Source organism: Otolemur garnettii, unplaced genomic scaffold (assembly GCF_000181295.1).
Source record: "Otolemur garnettii isolate 467f Iridium unplaced genomic scaffold, OtoGar3 scaffold00116, whole genome shotgun sequence".
In the NCBI taxonomy this organism is placed as follows: domain Eukaryota; kingdom Metazoa; phylum Chordata; class Mammalia; order Primates; family Galagidae; genus Otolemur; species Otolemur garnettii.
Window position 1 is genome coordinate 1618383 of NW_003852511.1, and position 12551 is coordinate 1630933.

Below are 12551 nucleotides of genomic sequence, written 5' to 3' on the forward strand. Positions count from 1 at the left end.
CTCTCTCTTCCCATTTCTCAGGCCCATCCCAGCCTCACTAAGGCCCATCCCAGCCTCACCACCGGACTGCGTCCGCCTCTCTCTTCCCATCTCCCTTGAGCCTAACCTGTGTCAATACCCTCTGGTCTGGCTTACGTTCAGCATCGCAGGTTGCAAGGCACCCTGAACATAGCACACATTCCCTAGGATATGTTCTTGACAGGAGGCACCTTAGCCACATTAACAATACACTTTTCTCAATTTTGACAAAGCAGGATGGGGTCCACGGAATAGTGAATGTCTAAGAGCCCACGTGTCAATAAAAACGCGTGGAAAGGACACTGTGGTGCTTGGCAAAGGGGCGCTTGTTTCTGTTGCTGTTTTCAGGAGTTCAGATTACAGTGACTCAGTGGATATGCTAAAAAAAAAAATCTGCAAGTACCAAAAAGCGCTATGTATAATGAGACGCGTAATATAAACAAAGACTCAACTCTCCAGGCACATAAAGTAATCACAGGCTGAATCATCCCTAAGTGCATATCTAGCTTTGGTAATAGTGTTGAACACACTTTCAATAGTGTCCACAAATAATGAAATTATTGTTCTAAGGGCAGTCAACACTGGTCTGATTTTGTTTACTCTTACACATGGTCTCGTGTTAATAAGAAGGAGACTTACATTTGGTCGCAGCAAAGAAGAAATAAACATAGTTTCTCATTTTTTTCATGATCTATAGTCGCCTAAATCTTTTCTAATAACAAAAAAAAACTACATCCCCCTTGGGAGAAGATTTATAACATAAGACAGTCTATTATCGAAGTATGTTCCCATACTACCAAAAAATAATAAAAACTAAAAATAGCTTGATTTATTCTCATTACTCTACTGTATATATTAAAATTAAAATCTGAATCTTACCTTTGTGAAGCCTGAGAACAGAAATACAACTACCGAACATCTTAGACATACTCAGGGGGGTTTACTAAAAACCATATTTAAAAAAAATCTCTTAAGACTCATTTTTTTAAGTCTTTCTAACTTAATGGATAATTCCACAAGACCTCCTTAAGAAATTATGGCTAGAATATTAATAATATGTCTAATTTGAATGGTTAAATTAAAACCCCTGCTTTACACATATGCACAGAGTTGAAGCTGCCAGGAGGACCCGTCACAGTGAACAGCAGTTCTGAACCTGTCCAGTGCCCCCAGGAAGGCGTGTCACCTCAGTCCACAGACATCTAGGCAGGTAATTCCGTCTTTCCTTCAAATAATCTACAAATGTAACCCAATGCTCTCTTTTGGAAGTTAACTTTTCCAATCAATTTATGAAGGGTCCTTCTCCACCGTTTGTGTATTTATCAAGCCATCAAAAACCCCCAGCATTTAAAATTAAGCTCTGCGTCTCTAAGGAATAGTAATTCATTCTCGAAGGGCAGCAATTGTGGTGGGATTTCCTTAGGGAGAGCTATCAGGAATTTGGGAGTGAAGACTAAAATACAAAACATGTACTTACTACCAATCGCTGGACAATTTCCCTTACGTCTTCAGCACAGTTATCGACTGAGGACAGGAGGATACATTCTCCTCTTTCATAAAACACTTTGATACTCATCAGTCCAGATGTCCACCCAATAACATCCCTGCAGGAACAGTTAAATACAACATTCTTGGAGTCCTTTTCAATCAGCATTATGAATTCATTGGAAATCCCAAGAAGACACTCGATGTCAGCAGACTGGCCGAAGTCCCTCGCCACGACGTGCCACATGATCGCTCCGATGCTGAACAGATGGGCGTCCTTCCTCGGCTTCACCTTCTCCTTTTTCTTTGCACCCAGTGTAATGAAGCTGAACTTCACAGAGGTATCCACGGTGGCAGTGGTGACAAAGTTCTCTGCCAGATCTTTCAAGTACTCCTGCCTCGTTCGAGTGGCCATTGCTCGAAATTTCTCTGATTTATGGGCTGCATTTTCTGCATTGATTACTTTGGCTAAAAGGAAGTCCCGAAACACTGCTGACTTTGGAAAAGTTACACCTTTGGGAATTGGTGGACCAAATGGGGGCACATCTTTTGATCTGGACACTCCAACACTGAGGAAGAAAAAGATGAACAAAATGAGGTTGTCTATGAGGTCGTATAATATTGGCACAAACGCACACTTTCAACTCAACTGGTCTATTCTATAGGTCTGTGGTCTTCTAACTTCTGGATATCAAGGGAGATTTGTTTTTAAGAAAAATGTTTCAAAGTTAGTAGACAGGAGGTGTTAGGGGCTGAATTCTGTCCCCATCAAAATCTGTCCCCCCCACATATCGAAGTCATAACCTGCAGTACCTAAGAATGTGCCTGTTACCTGAAGGTAGGGCCTTTAATGCATGAACTGCCTTGTGCAGGAGATATAACTCACAGGTCTTTTGCCCTATCTTGACCTAATAAAACACTGTTGCCCCAAGGAAAAAAAATTGTTCTTCTCATTTGGTAGTTGATGTGCTAAAGAGGTGATTAAGTTAAAGGCTCCTGGGGTCCAACTGGTGTTTTTATAAGAGGAGTAAACGTGGGCATACAGCAAGATACCAGGGACACAAGCATGTAAACAGAAGACCACCTGAAAACACAGAGACAAGACCCAGGAGCCAAGGAGAGAAGCTTCTAGAGAAACCACCTCCACCAACACCCTCATCCTAGACTTCCGGTCTCCAAGAAAAAGAAAATTTGTTTTGCTTATGATTAAATAACTGTCTGTTAAGCCACCCAGGCTCTGGTATCTGTATGGCAGAGCCAGCAAACAGAGGGGCTGGTAGACCCACAGCACGTAGGACAAGCAGTTTTGGATGAGGCCAGGCTGACATTCGACTCTGTGGGGCTGGTTATCACTGAGAAAGACGGTAACACTTCCGGCCAAAATGCATTTAGCCCCAGTTGGCTTCACGGAATGTCAATGATAAAGAACAGAATGATTACACTTAACAAGGCCAGTAGGTAGAAGTGTCAATTTTTTAAAGGAAACGCTCACTGCACTTCTCACAATTAAAAAAATCTAACTGGACGACAGTAAAGTTTTAAGAGATCCCAGGGACTAAAAAGATCAAATGTTTACTGATAACAATCATTTTAATCTATCAGAACCAATAATGCTCTCCTATATCAGAAAGTTGCTTTAGTTGTCTCAGATCCCTAAGTAAGATTAATTGTAGAGAATATTAAGGGCAGCACCTGTGGCTCAAAGGAGTAGGGCGCTGGTCCCATATACCGGAGGTGGTGGGTTCAAACCCAGCCCCAGCCAAAAAAAAAACCAAAAACTGCAAGAGACTATTAATGAATTAACAAAGGAATGATTAAGGTGAGTAAGCGAATGAATGAATTTCACAGCATGTGCATGTGCTCCTGGGTTATTGGGTAGCTACTACAGACCAAGAATTTGTACTAATCCAGCATCTGCCCAGGCTGCTACCTGTTGAGTCGGGATAATGAAAGGAAGTAATCTTGGCTTTGCTTCCATCACTGCAGAAAATTCTGAGACAAATTAAGAAATGAAAACATCCTGTACAAATCTGTCCCTTCAGATGCAAACTCCTCTTCTGAGATGTGGCTGGTGAGACTGCAGAAGGATCACAGCTCTAAGTATCTCACTGAGCTTTAATTTGCACACTCTTTGGTGAAGTTATCACCCGCAGCAGCAAGACGGTTAACAGGCTGGGGCATGAAAGGGCTAATTTTTCTTATTTTTTGGTAGAGATGAGGTCATGCTATGTTGACCAGGCTGGTCTCAAACTGCTGGCCTCAAATAATCCTCCTGCCTCAGCCTCCCGAAGTACTAGGATTACAGATTTAAGCCACCACGCCTGGCTTCCTAGCAGTATTTTACCCAAGGAATGCTGAGAGGGCCAAATTTCATTTGACACTTTGAAAAATTATCTTCTTACCTTAACCCTGTGTATCCTGTGTTGCTTTTTCTGCCTGTAGCTTATGTGCATTTAAGCTATAATGTCAGGGAAAATTTCTTGTATCTAAATATACTCAAACATGGCTCTCATTGTGGTGCTACATAGCAGACAGAGGGAGGCACAGTGACTAATTTTTCAAAAGAGCAATTCTTTTGGTACCAAGTTACAGACCCTAATATCTCATTAACAATTCTCTCTATGATGGATGCTATATTCCTGCTCAGTAAACTGTGATCCTGTGCATCTCCAAGTTGGACTAGAGAAGCAGTAGAATTTAGCATGGGGATGACATCAAGATCCCTGGTTACAACAGTTGATATGATCCGTAACACTTTAAGTAGAGTTGAAATTACAAAGAACACGCTTTTGCTGGATCATATGTGATGAAAACAGAATGTGTATCAGAACTCCTTATTTTACCTGAATAAGCTGACAGCATTTATTACTGATTTAGATATACAAGACCCCTCTACCAAAAGCAAAATAAAAACATGCATATAAAAGGGTTGTAGAGTTAGGTACCCTGATGGTATCCAGCTCTACCCCTGAACAAATTAGAGCCAGTGACTTACTTCTGCCAGACTCTCATCTGTAAAGTGAAGGGTAATACTATGTTAAAAAGCTCACTGTGAAGACTAACAAAACAATGCCTGTAAAGCTATCGTCACTCAAACTGTTGCTATTATCATTATTATTGTCATGATAACCATTTTAATAAATGACTTAACCCTATCACTCTTTTGTCGGAGGGGTGCTATTTAGATATTATATTTTATAACATGGCAGTCATCATTTTCTGTAGATATCTCTCTACTTTTAATTGCCTGTCAGCTGCTGAGCCTATACAATAAATCCTTGTATTCATTTAACTGAAAGACACATTTTTTAAAACGTTTATTTTGGAAAGTTCACAAAAATAAATTCCTCAAGGTTGGCCCCACATCAACTCTAACTATTAAAGATCCAAGAATCATCTACTAAAGATGATTAATTATAATTGCTTTCTTAAATTTTCAGGCTACTATTAGATCTGTCACAGAGTTTTGGGGTGCTTCCTTATTTCCCCTTGGTTCATGTGGACCCAGCATTACTTCCCGGGCATCCTGCTGCATTCATGGAGGGTGCTCCTGCTCCTTCTGGAAGGTGGAAGGGCTCTTTTCTGCTCAGGTCGGTGCACTCAATAGGATGCACAATTCTCAACACCCCTTTGGATGCCTCTAAGGCCTGTGGATCTGCACTGACTGCTAGTGTGGGTCCCTGACAGAGAGAATGCACTGCCCCTCAACCTCACGCAAAGTGCATAAGACAAGCAGTATTCGCGGAAACCATCTTACCTTTCCTAAATGCACCCCTTACTTTTTTAAATTAAGACATTTAAAGAAGAGCTAGATCATATTTTATTATTTCCTTGAAAATTATTTTTATGAATTTATTTTGCCATTGACATGTTTATGGTAGTATCACAGGAAACAAGACTTATAAGACGTTTCTGAGAAATGTGGGTGCTCTGACCTAATTCCATGCTACAGATTAAGCATAGGTTCATGGATGTATAGAATTGATTTGACCATAGGATTCCTGAAATCAGTGATTCTTTAAGAAATCCCAGTGATATTTTTAATAACCTCAGTGAAGCTGATGATACACTTAACAAAATTTTGAGGCACTCCACTGACTTTACCTTTGAGTATCATTACTAAATGTTAACTTAGTGATAACTATGTGGTTTCTCAAAAAACAGCGGCTCCATCTGTGAGGGATGTGCATGTGCTATCATTATGAGAGAAAAAACAACGCACAGTACTCTGTTCATATGAAAAACGTATACTGGTTTCAACATTCTTCCCCTGGTAACTTACTTAAAAGCAGAAAATCTCAAAGAAATAAAAATGAATAGCTATTACGTATCCTTAGGATTTTTTTGTGCTAACGAACCACTTCATGACATAAGGATAAAGAGGGAAAATAATTAAAAAACCTTGAATTGACCTAAAAACAGCAGCCAGTGAAATAATACCAAATATAATAAAGCCCTAAGCTTAAGTTTCCAAGCCATCGGGAGGCTCATTTTAGAGTAGTCCTCCCAGTTACCTCTCACTGGGTGAGATCCCAGAGAAAACAGCCAATTCGTCATGTTCATACTCACAGTATCTATTTTAAGCCTATCATTTATAGAGATTAGATATTAGATCTCTTCAAATATCATTTAATTATTAAACAATTAAATAATAGACACTAGATAATTAACCATAATTAGTAATGCTTCTGAGCACCCCACCTAGTAGTCTTCACCCAGACTCCTATGAGAATATCATAAAGGGAGAATGTGCCAAGGCCAGGGCCATCGGCCACATTAGAACACCACACACTGGGGCAGAGACTCCCTATGTTTAACAAGCTGATTAGAAGGCAAAATCGGGCCCAAACCCTGTTTTCAAACTCGGTTCTCCTAAGATGGGTTGGGCACAGGGTAAGGTGTAGACTCCAGTATCTCACGTGTAGACTGGAAGCTCTGCGCTCTTCAGGGGCCCACCATGTACTCCCAACAAACATTCACGTCCGAGGCTCAAACCCAGTGGGCAGTTGAATTGACAACTTCTGTTTAAAATTATGAAGGAAAATAACACCGGGTGATGCCGGCAACTCAAAATAGGTATTTTGCATAATTTACGCTATTTATTCTTCATAACCACATTTTTAAGGAGGCACTGTTATCCTTAATTTTAAAACAAGAGTTGAAGGCTAAGAAAAATAAACCAACATAAACAAAGCCTCATGATAAGCAGTAAAGGTGGATTCAAACTTGGGTCAAAGGCCCACCCGTACACCAACAATGACATGGCATGACCACTGAGCTGCAGCTGTGTCCTAAGACAGAACCTGAGAGCAGGGACCAGGACCAGAAGCAGCCTTGTCAGATACAGTCTCAGAGTTCCAAGGCACACACATGGCCTTTTGAAGCCACCAAAGTAAGGATCAAGCCCTGGTTTCAGCAGCCGGTGGAAGTGTTTCCACGATCTTTGATGAAAAGAAATACTTTACTGCCACAATACTCACTTCCCCAAAGAAGAACTTTAACGGCAACATCATCCAACTCAAAGGCTGATACCAGCTCAATTAACTGTTGGTTCTGGCAGGGGATGGATGGTTTTTATAGGGGAAAAAAAGAAGAAATGTGTCATCTACCATTTTGATCTGCATTTCACTTTTTCAAGGGGGCAAAATGGGAAGGCAATTATTTCTCATAAAAAGTGGCTGAGTAATTAGAAAATTACGAAGTTAGAAATAATAACTGGAAAACAAGACTATTTTGGAAAAAAATACTCTACTGAAATAAACCTGGGAGAATGATAAATCGGGATTACTGACTCACCTATAACACACGTTTTCAGTACATGGATTATGTACTTTGACTATGACAAACACATGCTGAAAATGAGACCGGATGTGTTTTGGAGTAAAAGGAAGTGCCCCAGGTTCTTGGAAGACGATGGTTACGATGTCATTTCCTATGTGCCTTTTCCTCAGAAGCTGTGGTCAAGAAAGTGAACACACATATACAGAGAGTTACCAACAAGTTTTTCTTTAAAACAACATAAGTATATATAATTCATTCGGCTTTCAACTTAAAGAAGTGACTTAAAAAAGCAGAGTTATTCTTTGGAAGTTCAGTGTCCCTAAATTTGGCACAGATAAAGTAAAACAGGCTTCATGCAAAGGACCTATGGAAAGAAACACCCAAATATTTGAGTTTATCTCTCTTAGTTTAAAACTCAACTTGTCTTCTCTTTATCCAAGTCCTTCTGTGTGAATACCTAAAATAGTAGGACATTAGAACTCATAACATTTTAAGAAATTTTAGAGTTGAAGTTCTTCAATTTAACAGGACGAGATAAAGATTAAGAGAGGGAACAGATCTGCTGAAAACACCATTATGCTATTACAGCGAATGGCCCGAGCTTATAACGTGTGCGCCCACAGTAACCTGCATTTCTGCAACAAAAATACAGAACGCTGTCATTCTGGTGGGTAATAATTCAAACTAATTAATTGAAACCTGGCTTTTAAAATGTAATTCATAAACATGGAATTTCACCTGAATAATAACCAAATAACCCAATAGTTTGTTATCTTGTAAACTGCAAATCAGGCAGGTGAGAAGGCAACCCAAGTAGTAACATTCTAACGATACTTTTCCTAACGATGTTTCTCCCGCCAAGAATGGCCCTTCATTCAAAGCATCTCCTAGACCAGAGGTTCTCAACCCACAGGAACTGTATTAAAGGCTTGCGGCATTAGGAAGGTTGAGAGCCCAAGAAACTTCCTCTCCAAGGCTACTTTGGAGCTCCACCTACACCCCAGGCCTACTTCTATTGTATTAATTGTTCCACTGTCCTCTAATGCTGGGCTCACTCCTGCATCAGATCATAACCTTCATGAGGACGGGCGTGTGTCTTACTGACTCTCGGCTTCCTAGTTTCTAATAGCACGCCAAGCAGAGTACGTACCTGATACACACCTGCTGAACAAATGAATGATACAAATGTTTACTGACATTGAAATCGTGATCACTTCTTTGCTACGAACACATGGTGGTAAATTCCAACACAAGACACTCTAAGTTTATGCAAGTGAAGGCACAGATCTGTGCCCTAAATGGTTGTGATCTTCAGTTTAATACATAGAATAACCCTAACATGAGTTGGTGATGTCAGTGCTGGAATAGGACAATCTCAGGTAGTAAATCTCTCTTTACTAGAAGTAACAAAGACTGTGACCTTGCCCTTAAATTTATTTGATATCTATAATGCATATTCCCCTGTAAAGAGCATTAATTTCAAATTTTAAAGCATTTTAAATCCAGGTACAGAAAGGATTTCATTGTCAGGTCCCTGACTTGTGATTTAGCATGATAAAAGGCCTAGAAAAATGGGAATGAAATGTTTATTCTTTTAGAGTTCTCTACAAGCCAGTTAAATTGCTGATTCATGTGCTAGAAAAATTTCTACTTAAATCTCCAGGGTTAAAGTTATAAACACAAAAATCGCCTTACTGAGTAAAGTTTTGAAATGTACATTAATGTATAACAACACAGAATACAGACTCAGTGAGGCCCATCATTTAAATGTCATTTTAAGAACGTTTGCAAGATATTTAAGTCCCATGTGCCATTTCAAATGCATGTAAAAAAAAAAAAATCCACAACAATTGTATTTGGCAAAGATATTCTTCCCTCCTCTCCCTGGTAACTGAAATACACGATTCACATGCACCGTAACAAAGGAAAATCAGAAGCAAATAAACAGCCTAAGAATACGCCAACGTGGTCTTCCATGTGTTTGGACAACACAAAACACAGCAGCCCCCACTGTACTTCATTCAGAATCCCTGGAACACAGAAATTGTCCAATTGCAAATAGGAGATGGAATTCACAATGGCCAAAGCCAAGCAGGGAGCCCCACGCCTCCTCCTTCCTGAGTGATCACCATGTGCTACTGCAAACTGGTCACCCCTCAATTAAACACAGTATGGGCAGGGACCCGTTAGTCAGTGCTCCGGGCTGCTGTGACTGCAACAGCAACGGGACAGTTACTCAGCTTCTGTTCCTCCTGAAGGAGGCATTGGGTCCAGTTCTATACTTCCCCACAGGAATATTTAAAATATAAGTTAATGGAAACTTCCAGAGTGGTTATTTGACAACAAGCCAAACGGCCTTTATCTCTTTCTAAGTGTATTTCTTTGCTTTGTAAAATGGGCCAAAAAATGTTCTCAAAAGTCCAGTTAACTTAACCATGGTCACATAAAACACTATTCAGGAAAAAAAAAAAAAGGCAGTGTCGGGGGGTGGGGGAAGGGGATTCATTAAGAAGAGTAAAATAAAATCTAAAGCTTTCTGAAAGAGAATAAAATAAGAAGAAACAACACTTTCTCCACTAACAGGATCCTTATATTTATTTGGAGACTAAAGGAAATGTCTGGAATGATAACAAAAATACTACTCACTTTAAGAATTTGCCAAATATGAAAGAAATAATTCCTCAACCTTCTTCAAGGTGAATGTTTTCTCTAGCATTTAGTCTATGCTTTTTTCTAACTGGTCGATGAAATTCTATGAAATCGGAGCCTATGATGGATGGGGAAAGGCACGGCAAACCGTGGTGTAGGCTCGCAAAACCTGAAGGCACGATTTGTTTTGGGAATTAAAGAAATGACATCTTCCAAGGTTTTCTTTCTAGGCAAGCAAAGCTAATAATGCTTTATCAGTGACACCAAGAGAACCAATTTATTAGTGTTTGCAATTACAAATTGTGTTAACAAATATTATATGAGAATTAGGTAGATTTAGATAACTAAGTCTACAAAATTTCTAATACTTGATTCAAATTGTGAAACAGGAATAAGTTCTTGTTATCACAAAGAAAGTGAAAAATAAGAGTCTTCACCCAAGTTCATGGCAAAAGTATATAGATGCTGAAGAAATAGCATATATAGTAATAGGTTTAGTCACAATTCCTTAAACAAATGTTAGAATTTCTCAAGACCAGTTTTAAGTTGGTGTAAAAATACAGTTAGGAGAAGTTCTAGTGTTCAATAGTATAGTAGGAGATACAGTTAACAGTAATTCACCACGTATCAAAATAGCTAGAACTGTGTCCCCAACACAAAGAAAAGATAAATGCTTGGGATGACAGATGCCCTAGTTACCCTGATTTGATCACTACTCATTGTATACAGGTATCAAAATATCACATGTACCTCTAAAGTATATAAAAATATTATATATCACTTGAAAAAGTAAAAAATAAAAACAAATTTGAGAGAAAAAAAGCAAGTGAAAGTAAACAAGTGTCAGACAGCCACACTTGTATGAAAAATGGGATAAAGTTGAACTAGATTAGACCTACTAGACCAGTGATTCTCAACCTTCCTAATGCCACGATGTATTTTCATTGTTACAAAGGGGCTGTGACCCACAGGTTGAGAACTGCTGTGATAGACGTGTGTGTGTGTGTGTGTGTGTGTGTGTATAAGTTTATTTGTTAATTTTTTTTAATTAGTGAGAAAGAAATCAAGTATTTTGTATCTAATTCTGAAGGAAAGAAGATTGTGTAATATGAAAGAGAAGACAGAATATGGCTCAGAAGACATTTCTAAGAAAGGACAGAAGCTTATCTGAAGCTGGAGGGAGCAGATCTACGGAGAAAGCCTTCAGAAGGAATGTGCCTGTGTTCCCCAAGAAAGCAACCTCAAGTTCTCAGTCCTGGTGCTTGGGTCTGAACCAAGTCCTGTCAGTATAAAGAGGGTCACCAAAGACTCCTCAGACTTGATCAACCCCTTCCTACCACTCTGACTCCTCACCTAGTCCTCACTTTCTAGACAGCCACCTTGTCCCTTTGACAAGACAACTTGTTCTTATCCAAAGTACTCCGAACTTGCTAACTAGAAAGTTCCTCTCCTTCACAGAGGCTTAGCTTCTCCTCTTTTAAGAAACTGCCCTAATTTTGCATTCATCCATACACATGCACCTGTACCCACACGGTGTGTGGTAAAACACACACCCCTCATATGTGGGTCAATAAGGAAGTTTTAAGATACACAAAAATCAAGGAACATAAAATAAGCATGGACAGAAACAAATGAAGCCCTTCCAGCAACACCAATAAGTCAATCAAGTTAAAATCTGCACAGGGAAAGGACGCTGTCAACCGTGTTTCTTGGAAGTAAAATAATAGATCATAACACAGTCTGCATCAAAACTTGTAGTGACCCAAGTATACTCCATACTCAGGAATGTGCACCTGTGGTCAGAATCCTGCCTTGATTTTTAAGAGATAGCTAGAGTTTCTTATGAAACAACATGGAAAAAGTGAACACAGAAAATCACTCTAAACGAAGGGAAACTTACATTATCACATAAATATATGTAGGGGGAAAAACCCTCACCTGCCCCCTGCAAAAATGTAACCATTCTTAGAGCAGCAAAAGGATCCTATCCAATTTGATTACTGTTTCAAGGGCTCATACTGATGTACCATTTTGTAGCGTATTTTACAAATAATAAGAGTAAATGTACAAATCAATTAAGCAACACTGAATATTTTGCAAATAGACAAACAAAAATAATCTGGGAACGTAGACTTTTAATGATTTCATAACAAAGTGAAGATGAAAACAAGATTATATAGACAAAAAACGTTTCTGACATCAGGCAATACCAACTCTCATTCTAAGCTGCATTGCTTGTTATCTGGTGTAAGTACACATTCCCACTCAGGGTCTGGGAATGAAGCTAATCATGGCAAGCTGAGTACTTTACTCCTCCAAAGCATTCGGCAGTATTATTTATAGGTGAATTCAAGTGCTCTTAGAACCTGCCCAGAGACCACTTAATGAGTCAGGCTGTTCCAGGATTTAGATGGGTCCTGAGGAGTATCAATTAAGGACTTAGGGAAGTACACAAACTCTTTCAAGGCAGGGGATTATAATCAGTTTAACTAATACGGAGAGAGGCGTTCAAGGTCTAGCCCAAATGTAGTAAGCTGGGCTACTGTAACCTCTGTGGTGTTAAGTCCACTCAGTACTAGGGTAAAACCAGTATCCTTTGACTGTCATCTCAGAATCCT

General features: G+C 39.4%; 1 protein-coding gene across 3 annotated transcripts in view; it reads right to left on the minus strand.

Moving 5' to 3' along the window:
- SIPA1L2 (signal induced proliferation associated 1 like 2) overlaps positions 1 to 12551 on the minus strand; it is a 234625-nt gene that overhangs the window by 64149 nt on the left and 157925 nt on the right. For all 3 annotated transcript variants that reach the window (XM_023517656.1, XM_023517655.1, XM_023517654.1), the window contains exons 7-8: positions 7300 to 7457; positions 1496 to 2072 (exon numbers count right to left, since the gene is read on the minus strand). In XM_023517656.1, the coding sequence (XP_023373424.1) occupies positions 1496 to 2072; positions 7300 to 7457 (735 nt within the window). The remainder of the gene's footprint in view (positions 1 to 1495; positions 2073 to 7299; positions 7458 to 12551) is intronic.